This window comes from Fusarium vanettenii (genome assembly GCF_000151355.1).
Source record: "Fusarium vanettenii 77-13-4 chromosome 1 genomic scaffold NECHAsca_1_chr1_3_0, whole genome shotgun sequence".
In the NCBI taxonomy this organism is placed as follows: Eukaryota; Fungi; Ascomycota; class Sordariomycetes; order Hypocreales; family Nectriaceae; genus Fusarium; species Fusarium vanettenii.
Genome location: NW_003315881.1, coordinates 3,192,948 through 3,207,727, shown reverse-complemented (window position 1 = coordinate 3,207,727; position 14,780 = coordinate 3,192,948). Strand labels below are relative to the sequence as shown.

Sequence of the window (14,780 nt, the reverse complement as noted above, 5' to 3'; positions counted from 1 at the left end):
GGGCGTGATTTCTTTTAGGATAGGGGTTGGGATATGGGAGTAGACTTGGTTTCAAAATGCTGACACTTGAATATTGCTCGTAATGACTCCGATCAGTTGATGATCTTGATGAGTGATGTCTTGTAGTTGGGCAACGATATGCTCAAGTGATATTCTAGCTGGATGTACAGCAAAGCTTTTATTCGCCTGCGGCAACGCAGAATGCCATGCTCTGATCACTCCAGATGCAAGAGATGCTCAACGCCGCGCTATGCCACCGTAGATGTATGCCTGGTAATTCCATCATCGCCCCTATTTCCACCCGTTCTCTGCGCAACACGGCCCCTGAAAAGTCCATGTTTTCTGCACACGCCCCTTGAAACTGACGACTCTTTCTAAAATGTAAGGAAAAGCAAGAAAAGGACCAACGCCATGAATCCAGAAAAACTCCTTACTCTGTGTCGTGAGGAGCTGCTGCTACCCGAGTCCCCTGTTAACGATACTTAGCTTTCACTTTCCGACTCTTTTTATTTCTCCACGGAGAGATGACCAACCCCAGTGATGTGCTGGGCGAGGACGTCCTCTACGACGCTGGTCTTTCGCTTGTGCTGATGCTCAACGGCCAATTTTTCGCCAGAGGCGTCCTCGCCCTCTTGTTCGTTTTCGTGATCCTCCTCACCATCTGCATATACATCTTCCTCGTCTTCGTCATCGGCTTCTTGGAGGTCCTGTGTCATGGATGCTCGTAGACGCTCCTCGTCGACACTGCCACTCAAGACACTCTCTGCCTCTGCAAACTCGTCCATGGATGCGCGGGAAATGTAGCTATCGGCGAGGCCTTCGCCGATCTCATCCATGTCCTCGTCATCTTCCTCTCCCTCTTCGTCATCGATGTCTTCATCGTCTTCATCATCTTCATCAGCATACACGGGAGCTTGCCGTCCTGGACGAACATCATCCTCGTCGCTCTCACTCGCCGAGAAGTCGGCCATGGCGAGAGGATCATCCCGCCAGTACTTGAAATCCGTGTACTCTTCACCACCGCCCTTGACCAGTGTGCTCACCGGAGGGAAATAGTGGTCGACGACTTCGTTGATATTGACGTAGCTCATCTTGAGCTTGTTAAGACTCAAAAGATCGAGAGAAACCTCCGAGTTGGAGTTGATTGTGAAAATCCTGTTTCTCGGTACATCGACAGTTCGATATGAGATTTGATCAGTCAATCGGTTTCCGTAACCGGCGTAGAAGGGCGTACGGTCCGGGCCGTATAGGTTGCGAATATCTCGGAGAGTAGCCATCTTGAAGATATGGGGCTTGCGAAGGTAGATTTCTCGCCTCAACGCCGCCATTGTTCGATCAGGGGAGAGAATGGTAGGCCCTGGGGGCATCTTGTAGCCATCTTGGACAATGCCAGCCAGATATGCTCTTGTAGTATCAGACTGGCCGACTGATCGACTTGTGAGATACATGATATTGTACCCGTTGGCAGAAATATCGCTGTAGAGCTTGGCAACTCCCGAATGAGTCCAGTCACGGCCGATCATGTTCAACACATGCCCCAGAGCATCCGACTTGGTAATTGTACCGTCAATGTCGGAGATGACAACAGGTGTCTCGTGCTTCCAGAGATACATGTTTGCCGTGCATGTTGCTCGGTTGACAGTAAAGGCCATGACGTTCGCTCCGGGTTTCAGGTTCAAGTCCTTGATCTGCTGACTAGTAAGTCGTAAGGTCTTGGCATAGTTCCTGTTAGGATCTCCTGCGTGGCCCGAAGAGCCAGGCGGTGTCCGAGGAGGTGTCTGCAGGTCCCCTGGACCAGCATCAGACTCGGATCGGCGATGGGAGATAAGAGGCGCCGCAGTGGCATCGCTGCTGTCGCTCTGATATCCGGGGTCCGAAACAGCATCGGCTGCCATATGCTGACGATGGGACTGCAGAGAGGCCTCGATCGTCTTGTTCATGGCAGCCTGCTTGGCGCTTTCGCTGCTATAGATCCACAGGTTTCCCTCCCCATCGAAACCAAAGAGCGCGCCGATGTCATAATTGCCATCCAGCTCCTCAGAGAGAATCTTGCGAGCGAGGATCTCAGCCCGGAGAATATCCTCCTCATTACTCTTGAACCCAGTCATGTCCAGCATGAGGTCGCCCGTGTCGGTGACTTTGTTAGGAATGTTGGCGGCGGAAAACTCCCTAGAGAGTACCCTGGCACGCTCAAGGGCCTCCCTAGGGCCAAGAGGGGGTGGACTAAGGGACCGCTCAGAAGCAACATAGTCTCCATCAATGGAACTATTCCCGTCCCGATCATGACTCCGGGCGCTCTGGCGGAGGATATCGTCGCTGTGCGGTCGGGGTATGCTCGAAGACCAATCGCCGGATACTGGACGAGCGCTGCGTAGTTCAGGAGAGGTCGATGGCGTAATCATGCCTGCACAGGAGGTTAGTCGGTGTCATAGAATAAGCAAAGTCAGACACATACCAAGCTCGTTCTGTTTGTTATGTAGAACCGAAGGAGGCGGTCGACGAGGCTTGCTCTCGGAGGCATCGAGCTCAAAGGCTTCTGGCTCCTGTAAACCAGCTGCTGAAGCCTGCTCAGGGTCCAGAGGTGGACTGCTCGCGGGACTAGACGCAGGGGAGACGAGGGGCGATGTCTGTAGCGACTGGGGAATGTTGTCGGTGGTTTCGAAGACAAAGAAGGCCTCGCCGCCCTCACCGAGCTTCATGGAATAGTTCTGCTTTACGCCATTGACCTTGAACTCGACCTTCTTATCCGACGGTCGCAGAAGAGAAAACTTCCCGAAGCGGACGTGGAACGGTGAGCAGAGAAGCGAGCCATCTTCCTGCTCGACAACGATGACATCAATAGCGCCGCTGAGGGTGGCTGGATTGATCGAGTTCCATGCTGTCGAGACCGACTCGCTGAGGCCGCGCACGTACTGCATCTTGCCTCTGGCGGGCAGAAGACGTCGAAGCGCTCGAGTTCTTCTTTTTCTTCCACGAGGCGAGGCTGGGTGCGAAACTGTAGCGGCTTGTCGCGGGGCCGACTCGACGACGATCCGAAGGGCGGTCGATCACAAGCTTGAAGAAGCGGAACGGAACGGTACGACAGAGTGAACGGTCGGTCAAGGTCAAAGAACAACCAGGAGCCTAAACAACCTTTACCCGTACAAGGAGGGAGGGAATAAGCGTACGGGATGTTTATCAAGAAGAGTTCAAGGCGGACGGAATGCGGATTGTTGGGGGACTGGGCAGTCGAATCGACGGGTCGGTCGAGGCGGGTTGAGCGCAACGGGAAGCGGGCGAGGTACCCGGTACAAAAAAAAAGGACGCTTGCTGGTTGGTTGGGCGGGTCAGTCTTTTTGCCGGTCAGGTGAATACGTCACCAGAGGTCAAAAGCAGCGTGTAAATATGAACTGTACAAAGTCTCGAGGGTTCTTGAGGAAAAAATAAGACAAGATATGATGACTGAAAATGATGACAACGAGGTGTGATCGAGTAAAAAAAGGGGAGCGCATGGAGGCGTTTTACTCCCGCGGCCGGTGCAGTAACAGGAAGCTCAGAATGACGAAGTTCGCAGCGTCTGCCCGTCCTGGGCGTTGAGGGGCGTCCTGCCCAACATTGGGGGGCTGACAGGTCGTTGTAGAGGGTACAAGCCTCTACCGCGCAGGGGTCTAGGTAGACGCCCCAGCAGAATCTATCACATGAATCTTTGAGGACAATGCATGGGATAGCCTGACAGTTCTTTGTTTCACAAGGCATTCTCTATTTGACAATGGAATAATTTTGCAAATTTCTTTCTGTGTGTATTCGCTTGTCTAAAGTAATCCAATGGCAAGGAAGCACCAAGAACCTTGCAAAATAACGACGTCCAATACATACCATCCTCTTCGCTCGCCTTGTCAAGTCTGAACCTTCAACCATGGCCAGAGTCACATACCACGCTGATCATTGTTCACCTTCTTAAAGCAAGAAATCCGCTTCTACTAAATACCTATCTTCTTCTGCTATTAAGATTTCTAGCCTAATACCCAAGCCCTTTCTCTCCTACAAGTGTAGGGTATGTTGGAGGTTGAGAGCTTCTAAAGGACAAACGGCTCACACACTCGAATCCTGGACAATACGCCAAGATTTCTCACCTTGGCTGAGAAATTTTGTCAAACATTGCGTTGTCCATCTCATGCTCCCACTCTGGTCCTGGCAAGATGCCCCAAGCAGGGCTCCAGATGCCATCTCGAATCCAGTTCTCTCTCAGACTGTACCGAGCTAACGTAGTTACGTCGTGATGGTGTCCGGGCTCGCGAAAGTCGAGCTCATCCTTGATCCGTTCGTACTCCTTGGAAAGTTGATATTCAAATTGGCGATTGGGACGAGACGCCCCTACATCATGGACTTCAGGAGTGGCTTCAAATATCTGCTTGAGTTGTTGAAGGCGCCATTGACGGCATTCGACCTCATGCCCTGGTGTCTTAGAAAGTATGGGCTCTTCATGCGCCCAGCGAGTTATGACCGTCGTTGTCTTGCCCATGATGTATTCGTAGGCACACCCAAAGGCAGGACCTTCACCTCTCATGAACTCACCCAGTTTCATAGGGGAACGAAAGTCGGGCCAGGCGTCACCCCAGTTATGTCCCCAAATGCCTTGTTCCACCCAACGACTTCAGACATTGTTTTCAGCGTTCGCATAGACATCTATCCAGCAGTTCCATGGCAATGTCTGCTTCCTCCCGTGCCGCTTTCCTGCTAGCTGGTGGATGAGGCGCTCGCACTCACGGGCGACTTGGCTTTTAAACTGAGGCAAGGGCCTTGACATGCCTGTTGGCCTAAAGACTTGCTCAAACTCGCGGGGGCTGGGGCTCCATCCCTGCTTTCCTTTCTCTAATTGCTGTTCTTCAATAGCTTCTTTGTACTTTGCCAGAAACTCATCAAGAATGTCATTTTTGAGACGCAAAGGATCTGCCTGCCTTGAAGGCTCACCTAGGGCAGTCAAGAACCAGTCTTGCCCAAAGCTCTTGTCTCGAGAATCAGGTTTAGAAGTCAAATCTGCTTCATTGGACTCATCAACACTCTCTCCGGCTGTGTTCTGCATGTTTTTATCGATAGGAGACATGTGTGCAAGCTGTAATTTTGTAGGTGTCAAATAGGTTACAAATAAGTTACCTACCCTATTATTGCGGTTGAGAATTATGCCTACAAGATTGCCCGGATTCTGATATATGTACATCTGACGATATAACGACCAATGCCTCAGACAATCACTATGAGGGGTTCTCTATGATACTGGCTGTTTCAGTTACTTTGTGTGAGCTATTCGGTGCTTCGTCTTAGCAACACTTCCTATTCACTAGCTACCCTGAGCATAACTGTTCAGTCACATCCTTTATGTGACCCATGACGGGCAGTGACAATCTGTTCAATTGACTAAAGTCAAATGGTATTTTGGAACAAAGTCACTACCCAAAAAGAAGTCTGGGATTTGACTCATGGCCACGACAATGAGAATCGGTCACGCATTTTTCTAGTTATCCTATTTGACCTCTGCCAAACCGGTAAGTTGGTTAAGTTCTAGGATATTTATTTATTTTTTGTTTGTTGTTCATAGTGTGAATTCTTCTTATTTTTCATCTTACTATTCATCTTCTATACTGTTCATTGGTTAGGCAGTGATTCATTTCCCACCAGGGTCAAATACTCATACACTCAGGTTAAGAATGACAAGAGATATTAAATAGTGCTAAGGTATGCCTATTTTCCTTGAAGAAAAGGTCTTTTTGATACTTAATCTGTTATTATTTTTATATATGTGTAGGTATGTTTTCATAGTGATAGTCTTCGGCATAGTGAGAGGTGCATTGTCGGTCTTTTGCGTCGTTTATATCTTGCCTCTCGTGCTACGTTACACACAAACCGTAGAAGTGAACTTTTAATTGGAGACTTCTCCTCTAACAAAACTTGGCGTCTTGGCACTCTCTAGCGTTCTGTAGCAGGCGAGGAGCAATCGGAGAGATAGATCTCGATTACAGTCGCCAAGTTCTTCACACTCACCTCTTGTCCCTGATTTCTCGTGATCCCGAGGCTTGTGCCTGAATGAGGGGCAGTATCTTGCAAGTACCGACTACTTTGAACTTGACGCCGCAGGGAATCAGTGGAGATTACCCGCCAGCTATCCATTTTTTTGCCATTATTCTCGCTGGCTTTCGTATTTGATCTCGTTGTGCCGAGGTGATTTGATGTCATCGATCCATGTGTTTGAGGCCGGAGAAACCGACCACGCGTGCGTAACGCAGTGGATGAACAATGTGGGATATTGCCCGATTGCTCACTCGTTACCCTTATGACTGTGAGTTAGTGACTGTTATTTACCCAATGTCGTCAGGCGCCGTGTCGAGCAATTCATGCTACCAAGCATCAGGGATCATGCGCTTGCTGTGTGGTTTGACAATCAATCTCACATGTCTGGAGCCAGACCAGACGTTGGCATGATCGGTCCGTTGCACAAGACAAGGATGGGTGATGCCGAGTTGGGCAAAGCCCCGATGCATTTTTGGGAAGCTTGGAAGAAGCCCTAGAAACCCTGGGAGCCGAAGAGGAGCGGACGCTAACGTGAGGCGATTTTCGGCTCTTGCTGCTGCCAAGCTGGATCTTGATTATGGGTTGGGAGCCTATTCGTGGCAGTAAGCTCCGGAGTTTTTTCCCCATGTGTTGGACGATGGGTATTATGGGAACTGGATATTGAGCTATAATTCATTGCAGTCTCTGCGCGGTTGCATCGGATAATTTTTACAACATTATTTTTACAACATCGCCAGTTGCCACATGCATCTTTACGTCTCGCAAACATTCCATGCTGGCCGGCAACTGGCATAAACCTTAACGTTAAATACTTACAGCCGATGACAGACGTGCGGCTTGTTCCTGTGACAGAAGGCATCGGCGGGTGGTTGGTTGCTGCAGAACACCCGTTGGATACGGAGCCCGTCTTTTGCCAACTAAAGATTCGCAACCGGAAACATCATCACTGACGTTTACAGACCAACTCCTTGAACTAGTGCGCACGCCTCGTTTTTGAGCCATTCCGGACCAAGCATTTCATCGTCCGGGCGGTCCGATACTACGCTTTGCATCACTGATAAAAGACGTGTAAGCAGCCAGCGCAGGTCATCTGAGGAGGCATCCATCCGTCCATCAACAAGCGCTCCCTGCCCTGGTCGAATAAAAGTAAAACAGGCGCTGGCGACTGCGAATGGGAATCGTGATGAAACAGCACCACAATCAGAGCACAGTGTTGATGACACGGTCACATCCGCCTCACCGCACCCATTCATGCCAGATCGCTTGCGGCCGGTACAGTGCCCATATTCCCGCCCGCACTTGGAGCCCTGCAGCCGACAATCTTACTGGACACGCTGTAGCAGGGAAAACCGCCTAACTGGAACCTGCCCGGATCTCCACGCTCCACGCCCGCCTTTTTTCCTGCCCACTGGCATCTGCCGACCCGACCTTTGGATCCCACACGACACTCTCGACGCCTGGGTCCGTCTCCAAAGCATCAACATCCTCCAGGACCGGGACCGCGCTTGAGAACATGTCATGGGAGTTGCCCGTCTTAACCACTCTCATCCTCAGCGTTCTCGGCTTCTGGTGGGTCTATAGCCCTCGCGCCAGCTACCAGAAGGCCTTGCTCTACGCCCTGCTCTGCAGCATCACCCTCCTCGTTGACCCTCGACGTCTGCTCGAGCACATGTCCCCGGAGTCCATCGAGGCATTGCTAGATATTCGCATCCATGTCCTGCTGATACACCACTTTAAGATGGTTCTGACACTCGGTGCCGTCGTCTGGTGAGTTTTGCCCAACACGTCACCTCTCCCTCTGCCCCTCATGTCCCTCGACAGATGCATAAGTAGTTCCTCCTCTCTGCTTTGCTTGTGCTAACTGCTGTCTTCTCAATCCCAAGGCTGCTGCATCGCTCGTGGCAGACGCTATGGAAACCCGTCCCTGACCTCATTAACATTCTCGGGGTCGACGTGCCTGAGCCTCCCGACGTGTCGCTTGCTGGCATTCGATCCGACGCCGCTACCTTGAGCTGGACTCGACCCAATAGCAACAGACCTGTGCAAAAATACACTATCCAAGTCAATGGCGTTCATGGTGGGTGCTGGTGTATCTTCTTCTTGCCTTGTCGTGGCCACTGACATGGCTCCCTTATAGTCGGCGATTCACCCGGAAACGAAGTTGCCATTACCGTTACAGGGCTCAAGCCCGACCATTTTTACAACATTCGAGTCGTAGCTGTCGGTCCGAACAACTTCCAGGCTGGAAGCCAGGTTCTTCGTCTGCGAACCTTCGGAAAGGATGGCAAACCTCAGCTTGGCAACTCTCGCGTGCCCACAAGTTTCGCCAACAACGATCACCCCCGCCCTAGACTTGGGGACGAAACAGACGATGCCGACTCGCAAAGAAAGCCACCCGTGCCCTCTGTTGAGGCAGCCCCCGTTCTCGATGGTAACAATGCGTCCACGTCTGATTTGAGCACGGCCGCCCCTGGCCAGCGACGAAATACGGTCAATCGGCGACATTCGCCGTCTGTCGCAAGCCTGGATCAGCCGCAAATTAGGGCATCCACGTCAGATGGCCCGGAACTGTCTCTGGATGAGCTTAACCGCCGATTTGAGTCTACGAGAAGGGAGGTTGACGAGATTGTTGCTCAGATCGCTAAAGAAGAATGCGAACTTCGACAGCAGGAAGAGGAGTTGAAGGCAGAGAAAGATGCCAAGAGGCAAGCTTTGAGGGAAAAGGAAGACCAGACCGCACAGCTCAAATCTGGCGTGAGAACGTCGATGGAGCAGATGCGTGCTGCAGAGAAGGAGCGTGGGAGAAAACGAGATCAGTTGAACGAGAAGGAGAAGAAAAAGTCCAAGGTTCGAGACAACATTGCCAAGCTCGAAAGCGAAGTTGAGAGGATGAAGAACGAGAGGGAGGGGTTTGAAGCACAGAAGACAGAGTTGGCAGTCAACCGCGATAAGCAAGGCCAAGAGCTTGACGAGTCAAACGCGGAGCTTCAAGAGAAGTGTGCAGAATTGGAAGCCGAGCTGAAAGACAAGGGGAAGCAGCTTCAAGACCTTAAGGCTGCCCGGGAGCAACTCCCAGGGGGCAACGACGAGCAGTGGAAGGAGAACGATGTCCAAGTCCGAAAGGAGTGGGAAGGCAGGCGGAAAGAGTTGCACAGCCAGCTGGTTGCTGAGACTAAGAAGGGTCATCAGCTGGATATGCACATCAGGGCGTTGACAGAACAACTGGCAGCCCTTCAACACCAATCCGGCCTTGCCTACTACAACCAGGCAGATGCGGCCCTGGAATATGAACCACCAGTGTCAACCCAGGACAAGCGGCTCAGCGGGAACAGCAATTCTCTCTCCAACCTGAACTTGTCGTCTCCGCCCGGCCAATTCGCCATTCCCGAGGACAGCTTCCCCGTTTCGACTGGTTTCACCCGCGCAGGTTTTGGCCCAGGGTTGTTCATGGACATTTCTGCTGATAACCCCGACGATCGTCAGTCAGAATCGGACTTTAGATCAGCCGCCGGACCTCTGAGCCCTACCGCGCATGCTCTCCTCCCATCTGATATCTTTGACGACCTTGTCGAGGACACCGAGCCGAGACCTCCACCTTCTCATTTCTTGCCTGAGGCTATCACAGCTGGCGAGGATGACCACCCGCAGTCTCCTGCCTCATCGGACGGCCGGTCACTAAATGTGTTCTCTAGCCCGCAGGGTTCATCGCACAACCTACCGTTCCCTCAATACACAGAGAGCGACGCTCAGTCGTTGAATCTGCACACATCTCCAACGGCACCCCCGGCAACTGGGCACAGACTGACAAGTTTGCTGTCTAACTTCCAGCGTAACAGAGCCCCGAAGGCATCCGACGAACTAGGACCTCTCTTTGGTACTCTTAAACCAGGCCAGAGCCAATCATTCCCTCGAAGTTTGGAAGACCACGAGATGTCAGGAGCCAAGCGCAGGATCAGCTTTAGCTGGATGAAGCCGCATGGGGGTCCAGAGCCGAGTCGAACTGCTGGGTCTGGCTCAAAGTCATTCTCGACTCGCCGGCTTAACCCCTTCGCCAGCAGCGCAGGAGCCCTCACTGGTGACAGAGACTCGCCAAACTCGCGCCCAGCATCGATAGCATCGACAGATCTTCCACGACCCTCTACGGACAGTGGTTCCATCTGGGGAGTACCAGGTGACTTCTCTTTGATTGCTAAAAACCGCATGTGGTCGGCCAATGAAGGGCGATGGCCTTCACGGAACCCTTCTCGTCGGCCATCAATCGGTGGGTCTCCATCTAATCTAGAGACTTCCCTTGCATCTGCCGAGGACGAGATCTTGGATGTCGACGACTTACTTAACCCTCAAACGTCACCTAGTCAAGTGGGTGTCATTGGCTCTCGTCCTCCGAGCCACAGAGCATCCATGAGCCAACGTCTTAACCCGACGGCGCCTACATTTATGGCTAGCATCTTTGGCGGTAGGGAGAAGGACTCTGGTGCCGAGAAAGAGAAGTCCAAGGGCAAGGAAAAAGAGCGACACCGGGACAAGTCCAAGGAAGGAAGATCAAAGAGCAAGGAGGCACTCGCACCCTCAATTGAGGTGCCTCCTAGCCTAGACGACTCACCTTCAGACTCGCGAATGTCTCGAGATACGTTCTCGGTGCATACTCAGTTGTCAGTGTCAGAGTCCCACGAGTCTTTGAATCTCGACTCGACAGCCTCCAACTCGACGGATCATAATGCTCCTAGCCATAAGGACCCCGAGAATGTCGTCAAGAAGCTCTTCCGTAAGGGAAGCTCGAGTAAGTTTAGCTTGTCTTCAAGACTGGGCAAGGACTCGGGTCTCTTTAAGAAGGGGCCAGGCAGTGCCACTTTCTCGGAGAAGAACATGTCTGCGGAGCACCGGTCCAGCATTGGCGACTTGGATGAATTTGGCGAGGACCCAACTCCCCTCGGACGAGGCACTGAGAGCATGACGAGCAGTCCATCGCTGGGAACAGGCAGCTTCCGCTCCAAGGACGCCAAGGAGAGCCGGATGAACGCGTGGCGCTTCGGAATTAAGAAGAAGGGCAAGGACACTCCTGCAAAAGAGAAGGAGAGCATGGATATCGAGAGGCCTGCAGACACGGAGTAGGCAGAGTACTGTATGTGTACTGTTTAGTGGTTACAGTTCCATTGTCTAGTGAAGTAGCATTCATTGGAGGTGGACACAGCGAAGTCATCGAATCAAAGAGTTGATAACAATCACATCTCACCTATTTTGGATTTTCGTATAGTTCTTCTTTAGCATTGGTCTGCCTGTGGAGGGCCATGGCCATGGTCTCATCCACGTTTTGATATTGGTGTTGTGTCGCTCAGGGGTAAAAAGAGCTCGCGCTTCAGCCACATCCGCGTGGGTTGATCAAAGACCCGCTTTTCAACCATCCATCATGACAGTTAACACGTGCAAGAAGCAACAACAGCTGTAGACGATTCCTCATGCCCAGCGCAACACCATCAACTTCTATTCATTGAGACACGGGAGACTTTGGGTTGCACGGGGCCTTCAATTGACTGCCAAGATGAACGGAAATTTGCCGGAAGCCTCAGGCTTGGATGCAGGTAAGCTACCTACCTACCTACCCACCCTTGCTCTCCTTGCCATGGACGCGCCTAACTGTGCCTTCGCGACAGTCGACTACGACCCCATAGATCATTTGAACATCCTCTTTTCACATCCGTCCGCCGTATCGTCTATTAGCGAAGTGTCAAAGACCCTACAAAGCCACCAGAATGCGCTGTCCAACGACATCGCAGCCCTCGAGACTGAGCAGGCTTACGGGCCTGACTCCAGTTTGGAGCGCATGCAATCGGCACAGGCTGAGCTCGCTCAGCTCTTCCGCAAGATAGAGACGGTGCGGTCACGAGCGATCGAGACGGAGCAAAACATCACATCCATGACGGCCGATATTAAGAGACTCGATGGCACAAAGCGCAACCTGACGCTGAGCATGACGGCCCTTAAGCGGCTACAGATGCTGACGACAGCGTATGAGCAACTCAGGGGGCTGGCCAAGACGCGCCAGTATCGAGAGTGCGCGGGACTGTTGCAGGCTGTACTTCAGCTCATGAAGCACTTTAATAGTTACCGGAGCATTGAGCAGATCGCGACGCTCAGTAGAGGCGTGGCTGAGCTGCAGCGGGAGCTCCTGGAACAAGTCTGCGAGGACTTTGAGATGGCATTCACCAAAAGCGAGGTCGGCGCTCGCAGGGGGACGCTCGCCGAAGCTTGTCTGGTCATGGATGCTCTTGGGGACTCGGCCAAGGCTCGTCTCATGACATGGTACGTCAACACGGAGCTACGAGAGTACCGACAGGTCTTCCGCGGAAATGACGAGGCTGGCAGCCTGGACAACATCGGACGACGATATGCATGGTTTAAGCGGATGATGAAGACACACGATGACGAGCACGCCATGATCTTTCCTCCTCACTGGAGGGCTAACGAGACGCTGGCGACAGCGTTTTGCGACGGAACTCGTGACGATTTTAAAGGTATTCTGGAGCGGAGCATGCGGCGAACTGACGGCAACAAGATTGATGTCAACCTACTTCTGAGCTGTCTTCAGGAGACGCTGGACTTTGAGCAGAGCCTCGAGAAGCGGTTCGCGACGTCGTCAAGAGCGAGCATTGATACGCTTAGCTCAGTCGAGGAGAAGACGCATAGCTTTCACGGACTCATCTCTGTTGCGTTTGAGCCGTACTTGAGCTTATGGGTTGAGTCGCAGGACAAGCAGCTTGCGGCCATGATACCAAAGTACCGCAACCAGCCGCTCATCCCACCAGACGAGGAGTTCTCCCCTCAAGCTGTCATGACATCTGCGATCGAGCTATTTCACTTCTACAAACTCACGCTGTCACAATGCGCCAAGCTATCCACTAGCGAGCGTCTCCTTGACCTGGCAAAGACACTTGCCAAATACCTGGATGAGTATGCACAGCAAGTTCTACTATACAGGCTGCAGTCAGGAGGCCCCCAAGGCCCCCCGATCGAAGATGTGGTGCTTGTTCTAAACACAGCAGACTTTTGGCACGTCAACACCAGCCAGCTTGAGGAGAGCATCAAAAAGCGTATTGATAGCGAGCTTGTGCCAAAGGTAGACCTATCGTCACAATCGGATGCTTTCCTAGGCGTGGCGAGCGCATCTGTGCTGGCACTTGTACGAGCAGTGGAGGTGGACTGCGAGGGCGTCTGGCGCGAGATGAAGAACACCAACTGGAGTACAATGGAGAGTGTCGGCGACCAGAGCTCGTACGTGGGAGAGTTGGTGAAGCATGTGGATGGCAAGGCAGCAGAGATTCTCGCTGTCGTTTCGAAGCAGCAGTATGCCAGGGCGCTCTGCGACAATCTGGTGGAGCATCTGGCGACAGGCTATCTCAGCAGCATTGTGCAGTGCCGGCCTATCTCTGAAGTCGGCGCAGAGCAGGTGAGTTTCTTATCAAGTAGACCAAGGTGTATGACAACTAACAGGCTTCTAGATGCTACTGGATAAGTACGTTCTCACCAAGGCGTTTGAGAAGCTGCTGCTACACCATGCGTCGTTCTCTGGACAAGATGCTCCTCCATCAAGCTTTATACGGAGAGTTCAACATTGCATGAGCCGCTTTGACCCCTTGCTCAAGACATTGCAAGTGCGGCCCTCACCACCAGAGGGATTGGTACAGGCGTATTTGATTCACATCGCGGACCGATCCGACACCAATTTCAAGAAGATCCTGGAGCTGAAGGGCGTTCGCAAAGCAGACCACGCACATCTCATCGAGCTCTTTGGCATTCACCGAGACAGCACGCCTAATGAGAAGTTGGTGGCCAGCTCACCGTTACTGGCGCCTCTCATGACTTCGTCAAGCTTGGGTAGCAGCGTCGGCGCTGGTGCTCTGGGTTCGATGAACCCGACTATGGCAGCGGCAGTAAGCCCACGGTTCGAGGCAGGATCACTAGGCGAGAAGTTGCTCAGTGCGGCTAGGGATATCAGCCAGAGCAGCACGGGCATGGGAGGCGCAGCAGGACAGACAGGACTGGAGAAGGCTACAATTAACGAGAACCTTCGCAACTTTGGCAAGTTCTTCAAGAGGGATATTGGAGCACTGGGCGCGAGGTTTGGAAAGCGAGACGGCAGCGTGGGAGCTGACGAAGGACAGCGTTAGACGACAAGTGTTGTGAGTACATTTACTTTGTATTCAACGAATGTGTAATAAACTGGGAAATGGTTACAGCGTGGGAACGATTATCAGGCAGAAATGACGAAAGTCTAGATGAATCATGTTAAAAGCCTAGTCCGAGTACCCCTTGTCATGAGGAACCATCATCATCTCGCCATCGGCATCACCAAGTGCCGGCGGTGGCTTATTAGTAACATTCCCGAATCGCCGAGAGTGACAAGCACGGGGTTTTCGGTCCTCGCATGAAAATGAAAATGAAATACAAATAGAAAGAGCAACTGATTGATAAAGCAAGGAAACCAACCAATCCATCAGATTCCGAAACCTCCACAATCGCGTTCGGCTTATAAATCTGTCCCCCAATCACGACTCACAGTTCTATTCCAAATTGTTCATTCCAAATCGACCCCCGAAAAACGCCGTCCCCTCGTCGTTTCCGTCCCCAGTTGCATCACATTGCGTCGCCTTCCCCATTAAGGTACCGCGGTGTCTGGCCTCTCACAAACGCCGAAGTCGCTCCTGCCCGTTTTTTTTTTTTCTATTTGCCCCTCTCTC

General features: G+C 52.2%; 3 protein-coding genes across 3 annotated transcripts; 2 read left to right on the top strand and 1 right to left on the bottom strand.

The window, feature by feature from the left end:
• Positions 1–72: 72 nt before the first annotated feature.
• Positions 73–2,918, bottom strand: NECHADRAFT_57597 (uncharacterized protein; the record flags this gene model as incomplete). Its single annotated transcript, XM_003053743.1, has 3 exons — positions 73–892; positions 953–2,404; positions 2,456–2,918. The coding sequence occupies 3 exons, from the start codon at positions 2,916–2,918 to the stop codon at positions 507–509; spliced, it is 2,301 nt and encodes a 766-aa protein (XP_003053789.1). The 3' UTR covers positions 73–506.
• Positions 2,919–7,558: 4,640 nt separating this feature from the next.
• NECHADRAFT_30853 (uncharacterized protein) lies at positions 7,559–11,157 on the top strand (the record flags this gene model as incomplete). Its single annotated transcript, XM_003054447.1, has 3 exons — positions 7,559–7,812; positions 7,929–8,122; positions 8,225–11,157. The coding sequence occupies 3 exons, from the start codon at positions 7,559–7,561 to the stop codon at positions 11,155–11,157; spliced, it is 3,381 nt and encodes a 1,126-aa protein (XP_003054493.1).
• A 427-nt stretch (positions 11,158–11,584) lies between these two features.
• NECHADRAFT_75273 (uncharacterized protein) lies at positions 11,585–14,210 on the top strand (the record flags this gene model as incomplete). Its single annotated transcript, XM_003054446.1, has 3 exons — positions 11,585–11,624; positions 11,697–13,489; positions 13,542–14,210. 3 exons carry the CDS (start codon positions 11,585–11,587, stop codon positions 14,208–14,210), a joined length of 2,502 nt encoding a protein of 833 aa, XP_003054492.1.
• Between the last annotated feature and the right edge of the window lie 570 nt (positions 14,211–14,780).